Source organism: Aquarana catesbeiana, linkage group LG04, assembly GCF_042186555.1.
Source record: "Aquarana catesbeiana isolate 2022-GZ linkage group LG04, ASM4218655v1, whole genome shotgun sequence".
Classification (NCBI taxonomy): Eukaryota; Metazoa; Chordata; class Amphibia; order Anura; family Ranidae; genus Aquarana; species Aquarana catesbeiana.
This window is the reverse complement of record NC_133327.1, coordinates 588,115,303-588,139,855: the sequence shown is the minus strand read 5'-3', so window position 1 is coordinate 588,139,855 and position 24,553 is coordinate 588,115,303. Positions and strand designations below refer to the sequence as shown.

At 44.3% G+C, this 24,553-nt stretch overlaps 1 protein-coding gene across 4 annotated transcripts in view; it reads left to right on the top strand.

Annotated features, from left to right (window-relative positions):
* The window catches only part of KIZ (kizuna centrosomal protein), a 385,513-nt gene that overhangs the window by 193,991 nt on the left and 166,969 nt on the right, over window positions 1–24,553 (top strand). For all 4 annotated transcript variants that reach the window (XM_073628139.1, XM_073628140.1, XM_073628141.1 and 1 more), the window contains one exon: window positions 10,535–10,682. In XM_073628139.1, coding sequence (XP_073484240.1) covers window positions 10,535–10,682 — 148 coding nt within the window. The remainder of the gene's footprint in view (window positions 1–10,534; window positions 10,683–24,553) is intronic.

The window sequence follows — 24,553 nt, the reverse complement described above, 5'->3', positions numbered from 1 at the left end:
CAATTAGGCATGGCGAATGCAGCAGGAAGGGCACTATGGGCACGACGGGCCTGTGTTCGTCTTCTTGGTGGCGGCGGGACACTACTTGTGCTTGCCACCTCACCAGCTTGAACTGCACTTATGGGACTCGCCACGTCACCACGTGATACTGCAGTGCTGGATTAACTACGACCAGGGTGTACTAGGCCGCTGGTGCTTTCCAGTTCACCAGAAGGAATAGCGGCGATAGTACTGCTCTGCTCCATACGAGGGACCTGTGGTTCTTGCACATCAACAACAGAAGAAGAAGATTGGGGTCTGGTACGCCTGACCTTGGCAGGGACCACAACTCCGTAATCAGAGCTATCTGTCATGGAGCCGCTGTCCTCTACAGGATTGTATTCTGAGCCTGAATCTGACAGATGAGTGACTTCCTCTTCACTTTCTGTCATGCTCAGGAACGTGTAGGCCTCTTCACTAGTGTACCTTTGATTTGCCATTTTGGGCTCTAAATTTAGTGGTACACTAGTGAGACTCACAGGTAAAAAAGCTTCTGACTGTTAGCGACTGTATCAAAACGCTACCAAAAAAACTGTTAGCGATCGCAGGGATCAGGCCTGACTCTGGAACGCTGCAGTTATGTGTGTTTAGTGTTTTGTAAGTGGCAGTGATCGATCGATACTGCACTTGGGTGGGCTGGGCTGGGTGGAGGGGCTAAACGGAGGTGCTAGCAGGTATCTGGGCTGATCCCGCTAACACTGCGTTTTTGGGAACCCATAACTGCTGGGGACGCTAGTATAGATCTGATCAGGTCAGATATTGATCCGTTCAGATACAATACCACTAAGGGAAGTGTATGCTGCGTGCGTGGGTGTTAGCGGTACTGGCACTAACCTGACGCTGCCTGGGGCGACGCAGACCCTATCTGACCCTAAAACTTAACTTATATCACCGTCGGGCGATCAGGGGGTTAAACCTTTATTAGGTAATAAGCGGCGGGTGCCCTGAAACTATAAAAACAAACTAACCAGCGTCACCCGTAACAGTTATACGGTGATCACTGGTGAAAGGGTTAACTAGGGGGCAATCAGGGGGTTAAAACCTTTACTAGGTAGTATATTGGGGTCCCTGACGCTATAAAACGCTGACGGCGAACCTAAATACTTACCTCCCTAACTAGCGTCACCTGTGACACTAATACAGCGATCAGAAAAACGATCGCTTAGTGACACTGGCGACGGGGGGTGATCAAGGGGTTAAAACTTTATTAGGGGGGTACCCTAGACCTAAAGGGGCCTAACACTAACTGTCCTACCACTTCTAACTGTCACAAAATGACACCAATGCAATAATCAGAAAAAAAACAAAAAAACTGCTATTGGTGTCACTGTGACAGGGGTTACAGGGGAGTGATCGGGGGGTGATGGGGGGGTGAAAAGTGTGCCTAGAGTGTTCTACTGTTAGTGTAGTGTTGTGCAGACTTACTAGGATGTCTTCTCTCCTCGGCGCCGGATCGAAAAGACCGACACGAGGAAAGATAACATCACTTCCTCTGCCGCTGTTTACAGCAGCAGAGGAAGATTTTCATTCATTGGGAGCGATCTCGAGGGGGTGGCCACAAATGAGTGGCCTCCCCCTCAGCACGGATTGCTCCCCTAATAATGCTGACCACCTCAGGCTCTGGGGGGCAAATCACGTACCAGGTACGTGATTTTGAATGCCCGTGCCATTCTGCCTCAGTATATCTGCGTTAGGCAGCCGGCAAGTGGTTAAAGTGCCAGCATATATATACAGTGGGCTGTCCAGAAGTGGTTAAGAAAGGTAATAAATATAAGAAGTTAGATCTGTGTAAAGTAAATCAATTCTTAAAGCAGTAATAAACTTAAAACAAAAAAATGTAATATGTTGCAGCTTACCAATCCTTAGTTGTGGTGGTTGCATTCATTTTCTTTTTTAGGTTTTTTCCCCTTTGTTTACACCTGGTAATCTGGCTAGTAACACACCTCCTGTATAAGAGTGCTCCCCACACCGAAGGAGCACAGGGGCACCTTTGGGCAGCAGCAAGGTCAGCCTGGGGAGAGCTGATATACTAGCAGATTTAGATACACTCACAAATTGAAGTCAAACTCCAGGTCACACTGCATATAAACAAGCAATGACAGCAACAGTTTTCATTTGTTTTTCTTTTTGATATAAAGGTTTTACATAAATAAGTAAAAGCTGATCATTGTAAGCACCCCTGTCACTGGTAAATGGTCTGTCTCAATTCTCTAACTGTTACATCTGCAGAACAGCTTGTTCTGTTGAAAAACAACAGACTTACTGGCCAGATCACCAGGTGAAAATAAAGGACAGAAAGCCTATAAAAGAAAAAGAATAGAGCAATCCCATTTAAGATTTGGTAAACTGCAAGATAGTAAATGTATGCTTTTGGGCTTAGGGCTGCAAGGGTCTGCTCATTCAAGACCAAACCATCTCCCCCCCGTATTATCCTCTGTTTACCTATCTTGCTCATCCACTATTTATTTTCGGTGACCCATATAGCAGTACCCCATGGCACCAAGCTGTATCCAATAATTTCTGTCTTATTATTAAATACATTTTAAGTAGCTAAAATAAATTAATTAAAGGAGAAATACAGCAAAAACTTTGTACTTCTCCTCTGGATCACAGGAGTGCAGTTCGTTCTGTACTCCTGTGACCTGTTGTTAGCAGACAGTAGGCTGAAGTCCTCTGTCTGCTGACGTCACAGAGCCGGTCCAGGCTCGGCAAGATAACAACAATGGAGTCGGGATCCGCCCATTGGGCTCAGCCTCTCAGTGAGCCACTGAGAGCCTGAGGTGGGCGCTCCCAGCCCCCCCAGTGAGCGCGGTGACAGTCAACAGCTCTCTGCTCACGAAACAGTGAGAAACGAGCGATTAGTGGTGTTAGATTGCTCCGTTCTCAGTCTTAGAGGCACCGGGGGGACAGATGCAGCATCGGACCGATAATTAAATTGTTTGTAGCCCTTCTAAAAAAAATGTCACTGCCAGCTGCTTTTATGTAGCCATAACACACAGTGTAAATATTTGTGGAAAAACAAAACCTATAAATAGTTTTTCAGAGATCTTCAGGCCAGTCATGTCACTCCCGGCCTCTCGCCTACTCCATTGTATGGGCAACAGTGGGAGGGGCCAAGATCTCCCTTTGATGTCAGCCAGGGAGGTCACATGACCACTGTGCTGGCCGCTCAGCCCCTCCCACTGTAGTAGGAGTCATGGCCTGAAGATATCTGCAAACGGTATTTAGATGATTAGTTTTTCACAAATATTTACACAGTGTGTTATGGCTACCTAAAAGAGGGACTGGCAGTGACCGTTTTTTAAGATTTATTTTATTACTAATAGCTGCGGGGGGGGGGGGCGCGGTGGAGACTGCTCACAGACACAGGAGCTGGGACATGGTGCAACCTTGATCTCGGCAAAGAGCTGCGGCTCATTACCCATGTGATCGGCTGTGTTCAATCACATCCAGTCACATGTAAACAAGGAGATGCCATTTATTGGCTCTCCACGTCTTACACTGACAGCGGCATCTCCTCACAGGGGAGATGTGTATAGGCAGTCAGGCCACTGATCGTCAGTGCCCTGATTACAATACAGCCCCAAAAGTGCCCATCAATGATGCCAATCTGTGCCCATCAGTGAGGACAATCAGTGTTGCCTTGAGTGGCCCAGCCAGAGCCCAGACTTGAACCCAATTGAACATCTCTGGAGAGATTTGAAAATGGGTGTGCACTGATGCTCCCCATCCAACCTGATGGAGCTTGATAGGTCCTCCAAAGGATAATGGGAGAAACTGCCCAAAAATAGGTGTGCCAAGCTTGTAGCATCAAGTATTGAGCAAAGGCTGTGAATACCTATGCACATGGGATTTTTTGTTCATTTTTTTATCTTTAAAAAATTTGCGAAGATTTCAAACAAACTTCTTTCACATTGTCATTATGGGGTATTGTTTGTAGAATTTGGAGGAAAATAATTAATTTAATCCATTTTGGAATAAGGCTGTAACATAAAATGTGGAAAAGTGAAGCGCTGTGAATACTTTCTGGATGCACTGTATTACCCCTTGCCTCCTGGTTTTACTATTGTTTTTTTTTTTGTCCTTGTGACAAGAGCCCCCAGGGTGAATAAAGAACTTGAATATCCCCAGTGGTGGTAATAAAAACTTGGCAAAGTTCTAACCCTTTCTCACTCTACCCAAAACAAAAAGTTTTTTGCTGTGCATATGCTTTAAGCAAAACCTCATACTTTCCACTTTCCAACACTGGAAAGTCTGCAGCCACTGATCATCATGTGTTTATCTATTACTCATGAGTATTATTTCAAGCTGTCTGAACTCCTTTTTGCTTACTTGCAAAATTAGAAGTAGCACTGCATGCTGCATAAATGTTTGTTTCACTTGAAGAAAGTTAAGCAATCATGTGATTTAATATTGACTATGTTTCAATAAAGGTAAAAATTATGGAATAAAAAATGTGTTACCTAAAGTAGAATGGCAGTGGTACATTTAAAAATGGTATTTACTGGATCAGATGAAGCTTTTCTTGTAAACAGCACCAAGAATGGCTCTTAGCCCAACCAAGTGCTTTTGGACGTTAAACATAGGTGAAATATCAAGCTTGGTCCTCTACTCAGCAGCCAAGAGTTCAATGGATTGCTCGATACATACCCTCTGCTTATGTATTTTCATCATATGCAGAGTTTGAACTGTTGACAAGTGCATATGAACTCGTACATATCTAAACCCAAGAACATAAATTTAATATATTACAGTTTGCCAGTCCTTAAAGAGGAAGTAAAGAGGTTTTACTTCCTCTTTTTCCCCCTGCAAAGTAAAAGCATCCACCTAAGTAAGTTACAACCCTGGCAAACTGACAACATTAGAAATCTCAATAGACATTGCCGTGCTCTTGAACGACTGTGGCGTAAAACCAAATGCCTGCAAGACTTCACCCCATATAAATCTGCCCTTCTAAAATACAATTCATGCCTCCATGCTGCCAAACAAGCCTACTTTGTCTCTCTTATTAATTCCTTGTCATCCAGTCCCCGTCGGCTCTTCTCAACCTTTAACTCTCTGCTTCGTCCACCACCCCCTCTACCCACTAACTTACTCACTGCCCAAGAGATTGCCAATCACTTCAAAGACAAGATCGATGCAATTCGTAAGGACATCTCCACTGTGCCTACGTCTTTTCCACCCAACATACCTTGCCTAGCAGCACATTCAACACTCTCCTCTTTCGAATTGGCTACTACTGAAGAGGTTACAAAAATTTTCTCGGATGCCCACCTAACCAATTGTCCCTTGGATCCTGTTCCCTCACAACTACTACGGTCACCCTCTTCTTCTATCCTATGCTCCCTCACCCACATCTTCAATCTCTCCCTCTCTAGTGGCATCTTCCCCTCCCCTCTAAAACATGCACAGATCACTCCCATTCTTAAAAAGCCCTCACTGGACCCTAACTACCTGAACAACTTAAGACCCATCTCATTGCTCCCATTCACCTCTAAACTTATAGAACGCTTAGTCTACAACCGTCTTAGCTCCTACCTCAATGAAAATAACCTTCTTGACCCCTAACGATTTACTAACTGCTAAAACCAACAGCCAGTACTCCATACTCCTACTACTTGACCGCTCTGCGGCCTTTGATACTGTTGACCACCCGCTCCTTCTCAATAAACTACATTCCCTTGGCCTCCGAGATTCTGCTCTATCCTGGTTCTCTGCCTATTTATCACAGTGCTCCTTCAGTGTCACCTACAACTCTGTCTCCTCCTCTCCATTGCTTCTTTCTGTGGGGGTCCCCCAAGGCTCGGTTCTTGGACCCCTTCTCTTCTCTATCCACACCTCCTCCCTTGGTCGCTTATACCACTTATACGCTGATGACACCCAAATCTGTCTGTCTACTCCTCACCTCACTCCTTCAGTCTCCTCTCGCATTACTAACTGACATATCAGCATGGATGTCGCACCACTTCCTTAACCACTTCCCGCCCGCCCTATAGCGGATTGACGTCCGGGAAGTGGTTGTGATATCCTGACTGGACATCATATGACGTGCAGCAGGATAACATGCCGCAGCGCGCCCCCGGGGGCGCGCATCGCGGCGATCGGTGGAGCGGTGTGTCAGTCTGACACACCGCTACACTGATCTTGGTAAAAAGCCTCCGGCGGAGGCTCTTTACCACGTGATCAGCCGTGTCCAATCACGGCTGATCACGCTGTCAATAGGAAGAGCCGTTGATCGGTTCTTCCTCACTCGCGTCTGACAGACGCAAGTAGAGGAGAACCGATCGGCGGCTCTCCTGGCAGGGGGGGTCTGCGCTGATTGTTTATCAGCGCAGCCCCCCCTCAGATCACCACACTGGACTACCAGGGATGCCACTAGGACCACCAGGGAAGGGGCAACGTGGATGGCCAGGTATGTACCCCATGGCCATCCACATGTGCCCAATCTGTGCCAATCAGTGCCCACAAATGGGCACTGATTGGCACTATTATGTCCATGATATGCCCAGATCTGCCCAGCAATGCTCTATCAGTGCCACCTGTCATTGCCCATCTGTGCCACCTGTCATTGCCCATCTGTGCCACCTGTCATTGCCCATCAGTGCCCATCTGTGCCCATCAGTGCCCACCTATCAGTGCCACACATCAGTGCCACACATCAGTGCCACACATACGTACCCATCAGTACCACCCATATATACCAATCAATGCCACCTACGAGTGCCCATCAGTGCCGCCTATGTGTGCCCATCAGTGCCACCTATGAGTGCCCATCAGTGCCGCATACCAGTGCCACCTATCAGTGCCCATCAGTGCCACCTATCAGTGCCCAACAGTGCCCATCATCAGTGCCCGTTAGTGCCACCTCATCAGTGCCACCTCATTGGTGCCACCTCATCGGTGCCCATCAGTGCAGCCGTATCAGTGCCCATCTGTGCCGCCGTATCAGTGCCCATTATTGAAGGAGAAAGCGTACTTATTTACAAAAAAATTTAACAGAAACAAAGAAAAACTTGTTTTTTTTTTTACATTTTCGGTCTTTTTTTATTTGTTGCGCAAAAAATAAAAAACGCAGAGGTGATCAAATACCACCAAAAGAAAGCTCTATTTGTGGGAACAAAATGATAAAAAATTTGTTTGGGTACCGTGTAGCATGACCGTGCAATTGTCATTCAAATTGCAACAGCGCTGAAAGGTGAAAATTGGGCTGGGCGGGAAGGTGTCTAAGTGCCTGGTATTGAAGTGGTTAAACTAAATCTCTCTAAAACTGAGCTATTAATATTCCCCCCCCTGCCCATGCCCCCCCCCATGACTTTTCCATCAAAATCAACAATGCAACCATCAGTCCCTCCCTCACGCCAGGGTACTAGGTGTAATCCTAGACTCTGACTTGTCATTTCAGCCTCAAATCCAATCGTTGTCAAAAGTTTGTAGAATTCACCTCCGTAACATCTCTAAAATTCGCCCCTTTTTAACAAATGAAACCACCAAGCTCCTCATTCACTCCCTTGTTATCTCTCGCCTTGACTATTGCAACTCCCTTCTCATTGGCTTACCTCTCCATAGGCTATCCCCTCTTCAGTCTATCATGAATCCTGCTGCCAGACTTAGCCACCTTACCAACCGCTCAGTGTCTGCCAACCCTCTACTCCAATCCCTACACTGGCTCCCAATCACCCAACAAATTCAATTCAAAATACTAACCACAACATACCAAGCCATTCACAACTCTGCCCCAAGCTACATCACTAATCTTGTCTCCAAATATCACCCAAATCGACCTCTCCGCTCTTCTCAAGACATCCTGCTTTCAAGCGCTCTCATCTCCTCTTCCCATGCTCGTCTCCAGGATTTCTCCAGAGCCTCTCCCATCCTCTGGAACTCGCTACCTCCATCTATCCGGCTATCTCCTACTCTTGCTACCTTCAGGCGATCCCTGAAAACTCATCTCTTCAGGAAAGCCTATCATGTCTCCAGCTAATCTCCTACTACTTCCACCAGCTCATTCCTCACAGTTACAACCTTTTGTACCACCTGCCCCACCCTATTAGATTGTAAGCTCTTCTGATTAGGGCCCTCTTAATCCTCTTGTATTTTATTGTATTATAACTGTATTGTTTCCCTATTTATATTGTAAAGCGCTGCGTAAACTGTTGGCGCTATATAAATCCTGTATAATAATAATGGGCTAGTATGCATCACATTCTAGCTCATTATGTGCCACTTACCAGCAAACGAAGACTGCAATATCCCCGCTGGTGGCCGCATCCATCTTCAACCCTCTTCCTTCTGGGGCCGTGGACTCCGGCTCTGTGACTGGGCGGAGTTGCGTGACATCACTCCCGCACACGTGCACGGGAGTCGGCAGTCACAACACGAGCCCCTTAGAAACGGCATGATCACGCCCTTTCTTCAGTGCGAATGCACCGATGAAGTCGGCGCAAGCGTATATGGTAAATATGTCCTAAACCGTGCAGGCTTAAGAGATATTACCAGTACATACAGGTAAGCCTTATTATAGGCTTACCTGTAGGTAAAAGTGGTGTAACTAGGTTTACAACCACTTTAAAAAAGGAAGTCCACCTGAAAAAAAATTATTAAAAGCCAGCAGCTACAAATACTGCAGCTGCTGACTTATAATAAACGGACACTTACCTGTCCAGGAGTCCAGCGATGTTGGCAGCCGAAGCCGAGCAACAGCTCGGCTCTCGGCTGCTGTCACCGCCATTCTCGGTGAGGGAATAAGGAAGTGAAGTGTTGCGGCTTCACTTCCCGGTTCCCTACTGCGCATGCGCGAAGCGCGTCCTAAGTGGTCCCGCTACCTCCTGGAACCAGTGTGTTTCCCAGGAGACAGCGGGGGGGGGGGGGGTGTGCGAGAGGGGACGTGACTCCCGCGGGAGTCTATTCCCGGAGTGGGTGCAGATACTTGTCTAATACAGGTATCTGCACCCCCCTCCCCCCTGAAAGGTGACAATTGTGGCACCGGAGGGGGGGGAATCAGATGAGCGGAAGTTCCACTTTTAGGTGGAACTCCGCTTTAAGGACTTATGCACACTGGACGTTTTTACAGCTGCTGTTTTTGGCTTCAGACTTTTTTTTAATCTGCAGTGAATAAACTCCCCAGCCTGTTATCTTATGTGTCCATGCACACATAGGCTGTTATCAGCAGTTTTTGGCAGGGGCGTTTTCTGGCTGGAAAAACCCCCAGAACTAGTGGGTTTTGAGAGGGGTTTTTCAGCTTTAAAAATGCTGAAAAACGTGGCTACTTGATGTCTATCAGCGTTTTTGAGCCATAAGCTTTTATGGGAGTACAGTTCTGCTAAAAAACGCTACAGCTAAAAAAATGGTGAAAAACACTACTACAAAAATGCTGAAAAACTCACTCTACAGCTACAGCTTTCTACAGCTAACGTTACTGGCTTTTTTATAATGTCCAGTGTGCATGAGGCCAAAAGCAACTGTTAGACCCCTTTCACACTGGGGCGGTTTGCAGGCGTTATTGTGCTAAAAATAGCGCCTGCAAACCGACCCAAAACAGCCGCTGCTGTTTGTTCAGTGTGAAAGCCCGAGGGCTTTCACACTGAAGCGGTGCGCTGACAGGAGAAGAAAAAAACTCCTGCCATCCGCATCTTTGGAGCGGTGAAGGAGCGGTGTATTCACTGCTCCTAAACTGCTCCTGCCCATTGAAATCAATGGGACAGCGCGGATATACCGCGGCAATACCGCGGCTATAGCCGCACTATACGAGCGGTTTTAACCCTTTTTCGGCCGCCAGCGGGGGGTTAAAACTGCACCGCTAGCGGCCGAATAACACGGTAAAGCAGCGCTATAAATAGCGCTGTTTTACCGCCGACACCCCCTACCGCCCCAGTGTGAAAGCAGCCTAAATGGAATGGTTGGCACTTCTTAAAGTATACTTAAGGTGTTACTAAACCCACAACAGTAAAATCAGTCTGTGTATGCAGTAAAGCATGCTTGTTATACTCACTGTGGAACCTAAGGGGTTAATTCTCTGCATTGTGTAAAAAGGCTGCTTGATCCTGTCTTATCTGATCCTCCCCTTCTTCCACTGTCCCCAAACCATCTCCTTGTAGAACAGAGCCTTGGGGGCACCCTGCACATGCTCAGTTTGGTGTGTATTGCTGGAGAGTTTTTTTTTTTCTTGGGAGAGTGCATGTGATCAGCATAGGACCAATCAACACTGTCCAGATAGAGGGTCAGGGGTCCTGCAGACTCATAGGTCAGTCAGAGTAAAATTAAAACTCCTCCTACAAACTTAAAGCAGACACTGATAGAAGTCACAAGACTGCTCTAACTGCTAATGAGAAAAGGTATTTATCAGCTTAAATTTACTAAAACTATTGCATTTCCATGTTCTGTGTGCTGTGGGAGACCAGATATAGTGAATGCAGAGTCCGGGGTTTAGTAACACTTTAATTACCTCACTTTTACGTTGTTTGTTTACGTTCCTCTGTATTTTTTTCTCTTTTTGTAGGCTCACCTTCAAAGTGCAAGAAATGAAAATGTTTTAACCTCTAATTCTAGCTCAGAGTCCCAGAGCTGCTCTCTTCCAAACAATGACCAAACAGGTGAAGGACTAGGCAACCCTGCACAATGTAAAAACCATAAAATAAAACCCCAAGGTAAGTTTAGATTTTCATCAAAAATTCTTGTACAGATAATTGGATGGGATCGTCAAGATCATAAAGAATAATGAATTTGGGTCTGAATCTATAATTCCTAATTTAAATATCTCCAACAGGACATGTAAAGTGACATTTGTAACTTTTTAGATGTTTACATTAACATTTCTATACATCTTATTTACACGAGTTGTGGCTTAATGTGAACCTGTGTCCAAAGCATGCAAACTAAAGTATTTACAGTCTCCTGGCTCAGACGAGCTACCTGCTATTGCGGGCCTTACAAGAGGCGGCTAAGATGGGACATCTGCCTGATTCGATGAGGGAGGCTATTATAGTGGTCCTCCCTAAGCCGGTGAAAGATAGACAGATACCAGATTCATACCGTCCTATATCACTGCGAAATATCGATGTCAAGCAGCTGGCGAGTGTCCTTGCTAACAGACTTGCGGGTATTGTAGGAAGACTGGTACATCGTGACCAGTCCGGATTTATTATGACAAGGTCCACAGCGGACAACATCCGACACCTTTTTCTAAATATTCAGACCCCAGTGGATAACCCCGAAGGTAGGGTCATTCTATCATTTGACAGTGTTGAGTGGCCCTACCTCTGGGAAGTCCTGGCTGGCCTGGATCCACTAGTGTCAGCTGTCCTCCCAGAGGCGTCCCAAATAGTCATTGTCAACACTTTTAAATATCTGGGAATAATGATATCACCAGACCCCGCTGAGTACTTGAAATTAAATTTAGCACCTCTACTGGAAAGACAACATGTAAAATCCCAGGGATGGTTTAAGCTTCCATTGTCGGTAGTAGGGAGGGTGAATCTGATCAAAAAGGTATGGGCCCCGCAACTTCTATATATCTTCCATAATTCACCTATGTGGATTCCCAATAAATGGTTTAAGAAGATTGACACCCAATTTTGTGATCTTATTTGGAAAAAAGGTAGAGCTCATATTAGCCTAACAACACTACAATTTGGCAAGGAGGGGGGGGGGGGGGGGGGCTTGGCAGTACCGCACTCCAAGATGTATTTCTTAGCATCACAGCTACAACAACTTGCTGCCTGGGATCTACACGAGTCAGATGGCCCCATTATACAACTGGTGTCTCGCACCAATCCCATGTTAACAGCTGGCTCACATTTGGAGATGGGTCTGCCGGGTATCCCCTTATCCTCCCCAATGGCAATACTACAACAGAAGGTTTGGAAGGCAGTTAAAAAAGCACTGTCCGTAGATGGCCTGATGGAGTTTACCCCTATTTGGAATAACCCTAATTACCCCAAGTTACTCAAATTACAGGGCTTTGTCGCTTGGTCAAAAATAGGGATATGGTTCTTTACACAATTATATAGCGGCACTGTACTCAAATCATTTGAAAACCTATGCAGGGAATCAGTGGCGTAACTGGAACCTTCAGGGCCCCGGTGCAAGAAACCATGATGGGTCGCCCCCCCCCCCTTCCATCCGAGCCCCCAATTTTGGGAGGGTGTCCCTGTACATCGTCCCAAAACCGCGCTTCCCGCATGCCTCCTGGGACGTGCATCCAGCGCAATCACAGTGGCCCTTTACCATGTGATGTCAGCTGATCACATGTAAACAAACTTGCCGGTTATCCGCAGCCCTTTCCTCCCACGCTGTGTCTGTGTTAGGAAAGGACTGCCATTAACTGTCAAGAATGTCAGAAAGGTGTTTACACTGATAATCAGTGCCCCAATCATCAGTGCCCATCAATGCCACCTATCAGTGCCCATCAATGCTGCCTACAAGTGTTACCTATCAGTGCTCATTAATGCTGCCTATTTGTGCCCATCAAATCTGCCTATCAGCACCACCTATCAGTGCTCATTAATGCTGCCTAACAGCGTCCATCCGTGCCACCTATCAGTACTCTTCAGTGCTGCCCATCAATACTGCCTGAGTTCTGCCTATTAGTGCTCATCAATGCCCATCAGTGCCACCTATAAGTGCCCATCAATGCCTCTTATCAATACCCACCAGTGCCTCCCATCGGTGCCCGTCTCAGTGCCTTCTCAGTGCCCCTTATCAGTGCCCCCTATCAGTGCCCCCTAGTGCCTTCTCAATGCCCCCTATCAGTGCCCCCTAGTGCCTTCTCAGTGCCCCCTAGTGCCATCTCAGTGCCCCCTAGTGCCTTCTCAGTGCCCCCTATCAGTGCCTCCTTTCAGTGCTCATAAGTAAATCCTATCAGTGCCTCCCATCGGTGCCCCCTATCAGCGTCCCCTATCAGTGCCTCCTTTAAGTGCCTTATCAGTGCCCCCTAGTGCCTTCTCAGTGCCCCCTATCAGTGCCCCCTAGTGCCATCTCAGTGCCCCCTAGTGCCTTCTCAGTGTGCCCTATCAGTGCCCCCCAGTGCCTTCTCAGTGCCCATATCAGTGCCTCCCTACAGTGCTCATCAGTAAATCCTATCAGTGCCTCCCATCGGTGCCCCCTATCAGCGTCCCCTATCAGCACCTTCTATCAGTGTCCCCTATCAGCGCCCCCCATCAGTGCCCCCTATCAGTGCCCATTAGTGTCTTCTATCAGTGTCCCCTATAAGTGTCCCCTATCAGTGCCCCCTATCAATTTCCCCTATCAGCATCCCCTATAAGTGCCTATCAGTGCCCATAAGTGTCCTCTATCAGTGTCCCTATCAGTGCCTCCTATCAGTGGCCATCAGAGACCTCTGTCTTCTCAGGACAGCGTGGCTCTGAGCGGAGTGCGTGTCTCTCAGGTAACAGCAGCACAGAGACACCGGCATTGACAGTTTTATATCCCTCTCCTACGGAGACCGTTCGGTCTGTCCTCTCTTGCACAGGATGATACAGGACACACAGCTGATCTCTCCCCCCTCCCGTCTCCTATGTGCTCTGCGGGAAATGTGAGCTTGTTAGATTCACACTTGACTGCCCGGGGAGCACACAGGAGAGGGGAGGGGGGAGAAGGGAGAGATCAGCTGTGTGTCCTGTATCATCCCGTGCGAGAGAGGACAGACCGGACGGTCTCCGTCGGAGAGGGATATAAAACTGTCAATGCCGGTGTCTCTGTGCTGCTGTTACCTGAGAGACACGCTGTCCGCTCAGAGCCTTGTGAATAGCAACCCCGCTGGGGCCCCCCCCCACAGTGACGGAATGCCAGGGCCCCATCGAAAGTGCGACTGTTGCGACCCTGGTAATTCCGCCACTGCAGGGAATTCTCACTAACAAAGAACCAATTCTATCAATACCTTCAGCTCAGGCATGCACTGCAGACCCAAACTCAGACGGTGAACCTGAATATTACTAGTTCTCACCTGATACAGGAGGTCCTACAAGCTGACAGCTGCAAGGGGTTGATTTCCAGGGCATATGCTACCTTGGTGGCAACAATCCAAAATCCGACTCTACTTAAATGAAGAACACATTGGTCCATGGATGTGAGTGATATAGACGTGGGACATGGCACTGGAGTCAATCCCAGTGGTGTCAATTGCGGCATCTCACAAGCTCTCACAATTGTTTATACTTGACAGGTCATATCGTACACCCGTACAACTATTTGAATGGGGCAGAAGAGACTCCCTCTTGTGCCCTAAATGTGCTGCACACAGGAGAGATTTCATAAACATGATATGGCGCTGTCCGAAACTTGCTATATATTGGACAGAGGTCGCACAGACTGTATCCGCTGTAGCACAGATGTCCATTCCATGTACACCTTTGATATGTCTCCTGGGTTCGGTTGATGCTGAAATGTATCCAAAAGGCGTATATATATAATGGTAACTAGATTACTATACTTGGCTAGAAAACATATAGCATGTTATTGGCTTGGGAATAACGTGCCTACGAAGGCTCAGTGGATTGCATATGTCGACTCCCTCCTCATTAGAGAGCAGTTGGCATATAGACACAGGAAGGCTCCAAAAAAATTTGACCTTTATATGGCAAAACTGGCTGGATGACCCCAACCTTGCTCCAACCCAATTAATAATAGACTGCTAAGGTTATAAGAATTTTAATGCTGCAAATAGGTACTCCTCTAGCGCCTGAGACCTCTCCTGTAATGCATATGCTGTGCAGAAGGTAACTCATATGGTAATAAGGCCCGTAGACAAGCCTGGAGGAGTGAACCGATGCCCTGTAACATTAAATATTATTGTTTTTTATTTTATTTTCTGTCAGATTATTTTTGTTATTACTTAGAAGGGTGAACTTTCTCTCCTCTTCTTCTCCTTATTTCTTTCATTTTCTTAGTTTTGTTTGTGTTAGTTTTGTTTTTGTTCTACAAAAAAACGAAGGTATACGTACCTAATCCTAGATAAAGGAGTTATATTTATGCATATGTCTGATGTAATGTATATGTACAGAATGGGGAAATGTGTATGCCCCCTTTATTGTAAAACTGTTACCCAAGGATTCTTGTCAATAAAAAAAAGTTTTGATTAAAAAAAAAAAAGTATTTACAGTATATGTGCAGTCATTAAAGCACTTTAAAACAAGCCCCCATTTACCTCTGTATCTGTAAGCATTTTTGAGAAAATAATTTTCTCAATGTTCACAATACAGGCTTTTTATAATGAGAGCAGAATCTTGGCAACTTAGTAGCATGACAGCCCTCTAATTATACAAACATTAGGTATTGTAAGCTGTTAGAACCTGACTTAAACCTGACTTTAAAATCTATATTGTGATTTTGGAGGATGTGAATGTACTGTATATCTTCATATTAAATCCAGTTAGAGCGCCGAGGGATGGTTTGTTTCAAAGCTATTTTACTGCATGTTAAGAAAATTGCAATAGTTACTCTATATTAGACCATTGTTCACTTGATGTTAGAGGTCTCATGTGACTGATTAGAGACTCTTGATCTCTATATGATTGTCACTATGATTCAATTAGTACTATGAAGAACTAGGGGTGCACTCTTCCATGACATTATAAATAATAGGAATACCATTGCTACTTACTAGATCAGGTACGTATAAAAATCTGGGTCCTTCTACTTAAAGCTGGACTTAAGGCATAGAGCCTCATACACTATTGAATTATATGCATATAAACTGACTTAAAGTGTCATTAAACCCAGAATATGAAAAACTCTTACAGAATGTTCATACTCGCAAAGTTACTAAAGAATTTGCTTTGTGTGGAGTGAAATATACCTGGTTGATCCTACCTTAGCTGTCCCTCCCATCTTCTCTGTGTCCCCACTGCAGATTGAGATTGTGTAGACCAGCTGATGTCCCCTAAGGAGCATGCTTCCATTTCTAAGCTCTTCATTTCCTCCCTTTTCTTATGTGTACAGCCCACATGAGTCACATATGTGGGCATATACACAGTGGTAAATGACACTTCCCTCCCTCTCTTATGCGCCATGTTCTATTCCTAAATAATATGGAGGAGGGCTATAGTATGCTAATTGATTATATTCACTAAGAAACTCACAAAAACACTTAGTTTAAATATAAATCAGTATTTAGTATATATAATGTAATTGCTAATACCTGTAAAGTAAAAGAAGAGCCTTGGATGCAGATGCTGCCTAAACAAAATGAAAGAAAGACACTGTCTTTCAAAAAGAAAGATAGTGTCAATAATCTTTAAATCCCTCTACACCGTATTATTGCACAGAAAATGTTCAAAAATGATTTATAGGGAGCTGTAAATCAGTTATTAGATATTTATAATCTTATTTGAATTGCTCTTCTGAAACTGTTTTCTTTAGTCATGTGACTGGCACAGCACCAATCAGGGCTGGCCAGACACAGACCCACACTGTAGACAGCATACATCAGCGGAGTAACAGAAGCCCCTTCCAAAGATCTTTCCCTGCAGATGCCAAAGAACAGGGAAAGATCATAGACCACGCAAATATGCTGCAAGAATATATTTCTAATTCTGTTCACCTTTCCAGACACCCCTGCAAGCCAGAACATTTAGGTCAATTATTTTTCTTTTCTACAATGCAGATAAACAATACAGCTTAGTCAATGAATTACCCCAGCCTGCTGATTGGACAGGGGAGTAGTAGAAGCATACAGATGAAGTCTTCCCTATGCTTTCATCTTCTGAAAGCATGTTCACATTGTTGGTTTAAAGAGGAATTACAAGCATGGATATTTTTACAGCTTAGACCATTGTAGCTGCATATACAGTATCTGTGGGATTCCTTTAGAGGCTGAAAATAACTGTAGTAGACACCTTTACTCCAACGTTCCCCGCTAGCTTCCAAGTACCGCACCGAGAGGCTGCCCTGTTGCATTCTAAATACAGGAACTCGGCCACTGGGCACGGGTGCTGTTCGGAACTCACTTGCCATTTTCTCTATGAATTCAAAATGTTTTCTAATTGGAGGAGTTGGAGAGGTGGGGTGGTGACATCACACTCTCCACCTTGTCCAGTCAGTGAATGCTGCACATTCATTAAGAAAATGTCAATCATTCTCTGAATGGTTCTTGTGCCGAACATCTCCTGTGTTCAGTTAGCAGCAGGTCAACTGCTTGGCACAGGACTTGGAAGCTAGTGGAGATCACTGTAGTAGCGCTGTCTGCTACAGTGATTTCAAGTTTCTACATTGGAGGGATCCCACAAGTATGCTATATACATAGGTCAAAACTGGACCAATGTAACTGTAAAACATCCATACCTAGAACTCCTATTTAAGTGCAAGTCATGTATGGCCTGAACAGCTAGTTCTTATTTTTCTCAGCTTAAACCCTGCTCTACAAAGGAATGCATTACATTGAGGTACAGACAAAAGTATTGCTTCCAGTTGCATTTAGGGCCAGTTCACACCACATGCAGTCAAGTGCATTTTTTTTCTGCATCAAAAATGAATGGAAAGTAGGTTATATAGTTTTCAATGGCATAGTTCACACCAGTGCTTGCAATTTGAGTGTGTACCATTTCCAGGAAAAAAGTGAAACATGCTGCATTTTTCCTGCACTGGACTGTACTGGAACGCTATAAAACGCATCAAAAATGCACCAAAACTGCACTGGAACACACACATTCTTATTTAAGGTTAAGAAAAAAGAGGGGAAAAAATGCACTGGACTGTATCAAAAACACACCAAAAATGCACTGGAACACGCAAAAAACGCGCAGAAAAGCATCTGGAACGCATCCGGACTGCGTTTCTATGGTGTAAGCTGGCCCTCACAAATTCACAGTTTGCTTGCCTAACTGGACTCGATGCCAAGTCCAACACAATTTAATGCAGTTCTTTAGTCAATAATATATCCTTAAATGGTTAGAATAGCGTATATCAGCCGAAATATAGCAACACATCCCGGATTAAATAGAACAAAAAGAAATGGAGTAATGGGACTTTTAGATGCTGAAACCTCCTAATGGAATAATATATGACACAGTGATGTATGTATAAATACAGTATATCAAAATTTTATTAAGTGCATAAAAATGTCTTATATCATTTAAGCCCTCTTTCTCACGGGGCGGATCAGTGATGATCCGCCCCGTGAACATCCGCTGGCTCAGCGGGGATCGCTCCGCCGATCCCCGCTGAGCAGGAAGATGACAGGTGCATCGCTGCACGCTGTGCAGCGGCGGACCTGTCAGAGCGCCGCTCTCCCCTATGGGGGATCGGATGACGACGGACCGTAGTGTCCGTCGTCACCCGATCCGATCCGAAAACGGATGGAAAAGTAGGTTTTTCCTCCGTTACACTTTTCGGATCGGAGCGGGGTCGGATGTCAGCGGACATGTCACCGCTGACATCCGACGCTCCATAGGGATGAATGTATGTCCGTTTTTCATCCGAAAACGGAAGGATGAAAAACGGACATACGGATCGACCATGTGAAAGAGGCCTTAGACATGTATCAAAAATATGAAACAGCAAACTCTGTATACATCTGTAAACAGCCCCTACAAGAAGGTGAGCAATTCCCTCAATAGTCACAAATATGTGTAATCGTGAACCATGATAAACACTCAGGACCAAAGTATGAGAAAAGAGACAGCCTGATATTTTTATACATTACTGTGTCATATATTATTCCATTAGGAGGTTTTAGCATCTAGAAGTCCCATTACTCTATTTCTTTTTGTTCTAATATATCCTTAAATGTATTATCTTAATCATACAGTAAAGGACACAGGAACTTTTTTGTTAGACCATTGGAGACTGGAAACTCTTTTCCGGAAAAGCCCTTTAGAGTGTCCATATGACTCTTTAAAGTTCTATTTTTTTATTTTTTTTGTCAGTTTCCTTAGGTGATGAACCTCTTCTACTGTAAGAGAATAATTTTTATGTTTTATTGAACTTTTCTCATAATTTTTTCATTCATATGCAGTCTGTAAGACTGCATATGAATGAAACACTTCCTTGCTCATTGACACAACACCAGCTGTATCATTAAGCACAACTAAAACTGAAAAAATAAGGATAAAACAGCAAAACTTTTTGTAACCCTCCTACAATTAAAAAAAAAAGATAGATCTATCATATAAAGCCACTAATGGGTCCCACACACATTCATACCACAACCTACATAGTGAGTCAGGTTGATAAAAAGGGGGGGGGACATACAATCCCATATACACAATCCTATACCCACAGTTGATCCAGAGGAAGGCAAAAAACCCCAGCAATGATCAATGATCCAATTTGCTCCAGCAAGGGAAAAAATGCCTCCCTGACCCCCGGGAGCCAGATATTCCCTGGATCAACTTTATCTATAAATGTTAGTATCCAGGTATATTATGTACATTTAGGAAAGAATCCAGGCTTTCGTTAAAGCAATCTACTAACCTGGTCAGAACCAACTCTTGAGGGAGTTTTTTTCCACATTCTGACAGCTCTTAACCACTTAAAAACCGCGCCATAGCCGAATGACGGCTTAGCACTCTGGGAGGGCATGTTATGACGTCCTCCCAGAATCGCGCCCCCTGGGGAGCACACAAGGCGGTATCACTTGTAAACAAACCAGCGTCATGTCCAGTTCCTCTCTCCCCTCTCTGTACAAATCAGTACAGTGTGAGCGGAGAGGGGAGAGATCGGGTGCAGCAGCGCTGTGGGCTGGATCTGTAGTGCCCACAGTGCTGATCTGTGCCCATTGCAGCCTCGTCCATCCATGCTCAGCCATCTCTCTGTCATACTCATCCAGCCAGCCATCTCTCTGTCATACTCATCCAGCCAGCCATCCATGCTCAACCATCCCTCTGTCATACTAATCCAGCCAGCCATTCATGCTCGCCATCCCTCTGTCATACTCATCCAGCCATCCATACTCAGCAATACTCATCCATCCATCCATGCTCAGCCATCTATACTCAGCAATATTCATCCATCCATCCATGCTCAGCCATTCCATCCACCCCCAGCCATACCCAGCCGTACCCAGTCGTACCATGCTCAGCCATCCCAATCCACGACTCATTCATGCCCATTCATGCTCATCCATGCCACATCAGTTCTCATCCATGCCACTACAGTGCCTCACAAAAGGGTAGTCAAATTAGATTTGACATTTATGCCCCTAGAACACCTGATGGTGCTCCCTGCATGTTGAGCCTCAGTATGTGGCCAGGCAGTGGAAAATTCTCCCACGTGTGGTATGCTGTACTCAGGAGGAGTAGGAGAATCTATTTTGGGGTGTAATTTTTGGTATGTACATGCTATGTGTTAGAAATATTGTATAAATGGACAACTTTGTGTAAAAAAAAAAAAAAAAAAAAAAATGCGTTTTCATTTTCTTTCCACATTTTCCAAAAACTTGTAGAAAAAAATTACATGTTCAAAAGACACATTATACCTCATAGATTATACGTCGGGGTGTTTTCTTTCCAAAATGGAGTCATTTTTGGGGCGTTGCCATTGTCCTGGTGCTCCAGGGCCTTCAAACGTGTAAGAGGTAGTCAAGAGATTATATGTGTAATTTATGCTCCTAGAACGCCTGATGGTGCTCCCTCAATTGTTGGGCCTCTGTATGCGGCCACGCTGTGTAAAAGTCTCACACGTGGTATCGCCGTACTCAGGAGGAGTAGCAGAATGTGTTTTGGGGTGTAATGTGTGGTATGCATATGCTGTGTGTGAGAAATAACCTGTTAATATGACAATTTTGTAAAAAAAAAATCTTGATTTTGCAAAGAAAAGTGGGAAGAAATTACAACTTCAAAAAACTCACCATGCCTCTTACTAAATACCTTGGAATGTCTACTTTCCAAAAAGGGGTTATTTGGGGGGTATTTGTACTTTCCTGGATTGTTAGGGTCTCAAGAAATGAGATAGGCCGTCAGTACTTCAGGTGTGATCAATTTTCAGAGATTGACACCATAGCTTGTGGACTCTATAACTTTCACAATGACCAAATAATATACACCATATGGGTTATTTTTACCAAAGATATGTAGCAGTATAAATTTTGGCCAAAATTTATAAAGAAAAATGACTAATTTGCATAGTTACATACTAGGTGAGGTTGAAAAAAAAAAAGACACAAGTCCATCAAGTCAACCTATGTGTGTTATTATATGTCAGTATTACATTGTATATCCCTGTATGTTGCGGTCATTCAGGTGCTTATCTAATCGTTTCTTGAAACTATCGATGCCCCCCGCTGAGACCACCACCTGTGGAAGGGAATTCCACATCCTTGCCGCTCATACAGTAAAGAACCCTCTACGTAGTTTGAGGTTAAACCTCTTTTCTTCTAATTTTAATGAGTGGCCACGAGTCTTGTTATACTCTCTTCTGCGAAAAAGTTTTATTCCTATTGTGGGGTCACCAGTACGGGATTTGTATATTGAAATCATATCCCCTCTCAAGTGTCTCTTCTCCAAAATTTTATAACAGAAACAAAGAAAAATGCATTTTTTAAAATAATTTTCAGTCTTTTTTCTTTTATAGCGCAAAAAATAAAAAATCCAGCGGTGATTAAATACCACCAAAAGAAAGCTCTATTTGTGTGAAAAAAAGGTCATAAATTTCATATGGGTACAGTGTTGCATGACTTAGTAATTGTCAATCAAAATGTGAGAGCACCGAAATCTGAAAATTGGCCTGGGTGGGAAGGGGGTTTAAGTGCCCAGTGGGTAAGTGGTTAAAGAAGAAGATACCTTTCATTATTTGGAGCAACCTGGCTGTAATAAACCTGCCCTAATAGTTGGCAATTTTTCTATAAACTGTATGTATCCGTCGCAAAGTTTTTTTTTTTTTTTTGTTCCTACAACCCCAATTCCAAAAAACTTGTGGACGTTGTGTAAAATCTACATAAAAGCAGAATGCAATGATTTGCAAATCTCATGAACCCATATTTTATTCACAATTTGGAACTGGGTTTGTGCATCTCTTCTGGGTCACAGGAGTGCATTTGCTCTTGCATCCTGTGACCCAGAATCAGCCAACAGCTGGATAAAGCCCACTGTTGGCTGATGTCACAGAACTGGTCCAGGCTCTGGAAGAATCCCAACAATAATGTCAGGATCAACCCAGATGCCTGTCCGGCAGCTGCCTCAGGCTATTAGCATACTGTTAAGATCCTGAGCCAGACGCTCCTGCCCCCTCTACAGCCCTGTGCTCCGGTGATCAGTGGTGGGGCAGAGCCAAGAGCAATGGCTGACAGTGATCATGTGATTGCTTAGTCTTGGAACTGGCAGGCATTACTTCCCCAACACTATATACATGTGAAATATGTGTATCTCTTTTGTTGCAGCAGTCAATTATGCATACATTGTACAGTACATTAATAATTAATGTGGTTGTAAGATTCCATACAAATGTTTAGTCCTTTTTTTCAACACAATTTCACTTGCTTCCTTATCATATAATCCATGCTTTTAGATCTAAATGCTAAAAGTCCTCATTATCAAGACAACATCTAGGTTAGGGTATTACTATAGGTGCTGATGTAATTCTCAAGTGAAATCCACATACAGTATGTAAATACAGCTTGCTTCAGCTAATTTTCACACAAGTATAGCATATATGTGGTCCTCCACCAGCTCATCTCTCCTTTTTTTAGAAACCATCCAAAGCTTTGCTGGAGGGTGGATAATTGGAGTGCATTCAAATATAAACCACCATGCAATGCTTTTGCATATATCATGCATCATATACTGCGTAGACGGCATATAAAGGCTATAACCATGATAGTTCAGCTACTTTAATCAGCGGTTCATTAGCACTGTAGACTTAAAACAGACTCTTTGATCAATGCGCAGTGTAAACATGCTCCTTTCAAACCATGCCTTAATGGAAACCCATAAATGGTTTCCATGCTGTAATTACAGTAGCCAAACAAACTAATACTCCAATCAATTCCTTAGAATTTCCAGCCACCCCATGTACTTATCTGGAGATGATGTAGATGAGACCATACTTCATGTTATTATATATTCCATGTCTCATTAGCCAGCTGCATAAGCAATGTTGCATCATACTCCCATCTCCTTCTGGCGTGGGCTGACCCAGCAGCCGCACTGCATTAGCGCATTTCATATACACCTGTGCTCATTGTTAGGATGCTTACTCTGACTCTGCATGTGTCCAAACAGTTACTAATTAACACCTGCACTGGGGGCATGGCAAGATCTACAGATTGCTACCACAGTTGTTTATATGCTATAGCTTCACTTTTAACCCTTTTGAGAGTTTTTTATGATGTGATTCATAATTTACTGCCAGCCTCAGCTGTATAGCTACTCTAATCGCCCAGAGCTCTACCGACATCTCTAATTCACTGATACTCACCAGAGAAACACATTCCAAACTTTTGTTTGGTGCTATTCCTTTGAAAGGACATGCATATCTCTCCTATACTTTACATTATAACATTTGGGATAATTATCACCTATTTCAATGATAGGAAAACATATACATTGTTTCCATTTCTCATCACTCAACTTCCTTGTCTTAGAACTGCCACCTAGCCCTAGAGTCTGCAGGTCTTGATTCGGCCTGGCTTATCTTAACAGCTTGGTTTTCACACTTCTTGTGCACCCTGTTTTGCAAAGTTGGTCCCTTTGTCACCTGTTGCAGCTTTCTGTATCCCTCTGGGACAATATTAGGTGCTCTTGCTTAAGCAGAGCTCTCCCTTTCAAATCTTGGGCATCACCCCTGTATAAGCTTTTTTTATGAAAATAGGGCCTTATCGGGGGGCAGGAGGCGGAGCCTAGCAGAGCAGACATGCATTGTTAGAGCTCCACAACGCTGAGGAGAGAAGAGAAGGACAAAGCGGAGCCTGCAGGCTCAAAAGGTATCCATTTGAACCTTTTTGCCCCAGGGAACAAACTGTGAAAGTTTGGGCAGGAAATATGGTACTGGGAGGAAGCCGTGGCAGAAATAAAAATCACCTCACAAAGAGCTCACAGGCACTCACTGCAACTAAAGCAGCTCCAGTCACCTCACAAGATACAGCATCAGGGCGCTCTCACAGACAGAAAATGTCACAGCAAGACTCTCCATTTGAGTCAGATACAGAACAAATCCTCTCACAAACTTCTCCACAAGCCTCCTCAGCATCCCCAGTAATATTATTACAATTTGAAAAGATGCTTCATAAGGCTTTAAAACAAACCTCAGACCAAATAACAAAAAGCCTAACCAAAGAAATAAGAGAGCTGGGAAACCGCACCGCAGCCTTAGAAATAAAAATGGATGAAATTGAAATTACAACCCAAGAAAATATAACAGAATTGGAACAATTAAAAAAAGAGAATTTAATACTTCAAACTAAGCTCGAAGATTACGAAAATAGAGCCAGACGTTCAAACTTGCGCATAAGGGGAATACCTGAAACTGTGACAGACCTGCAATCTACTATTACTGCTCTATTACAAGAACTAAAGCCAGATATCCCTATTGAACATTTAGAACTGGACAGAGTACACAGAGCCCTCACAGCCAAAAAGAAAGATGGACC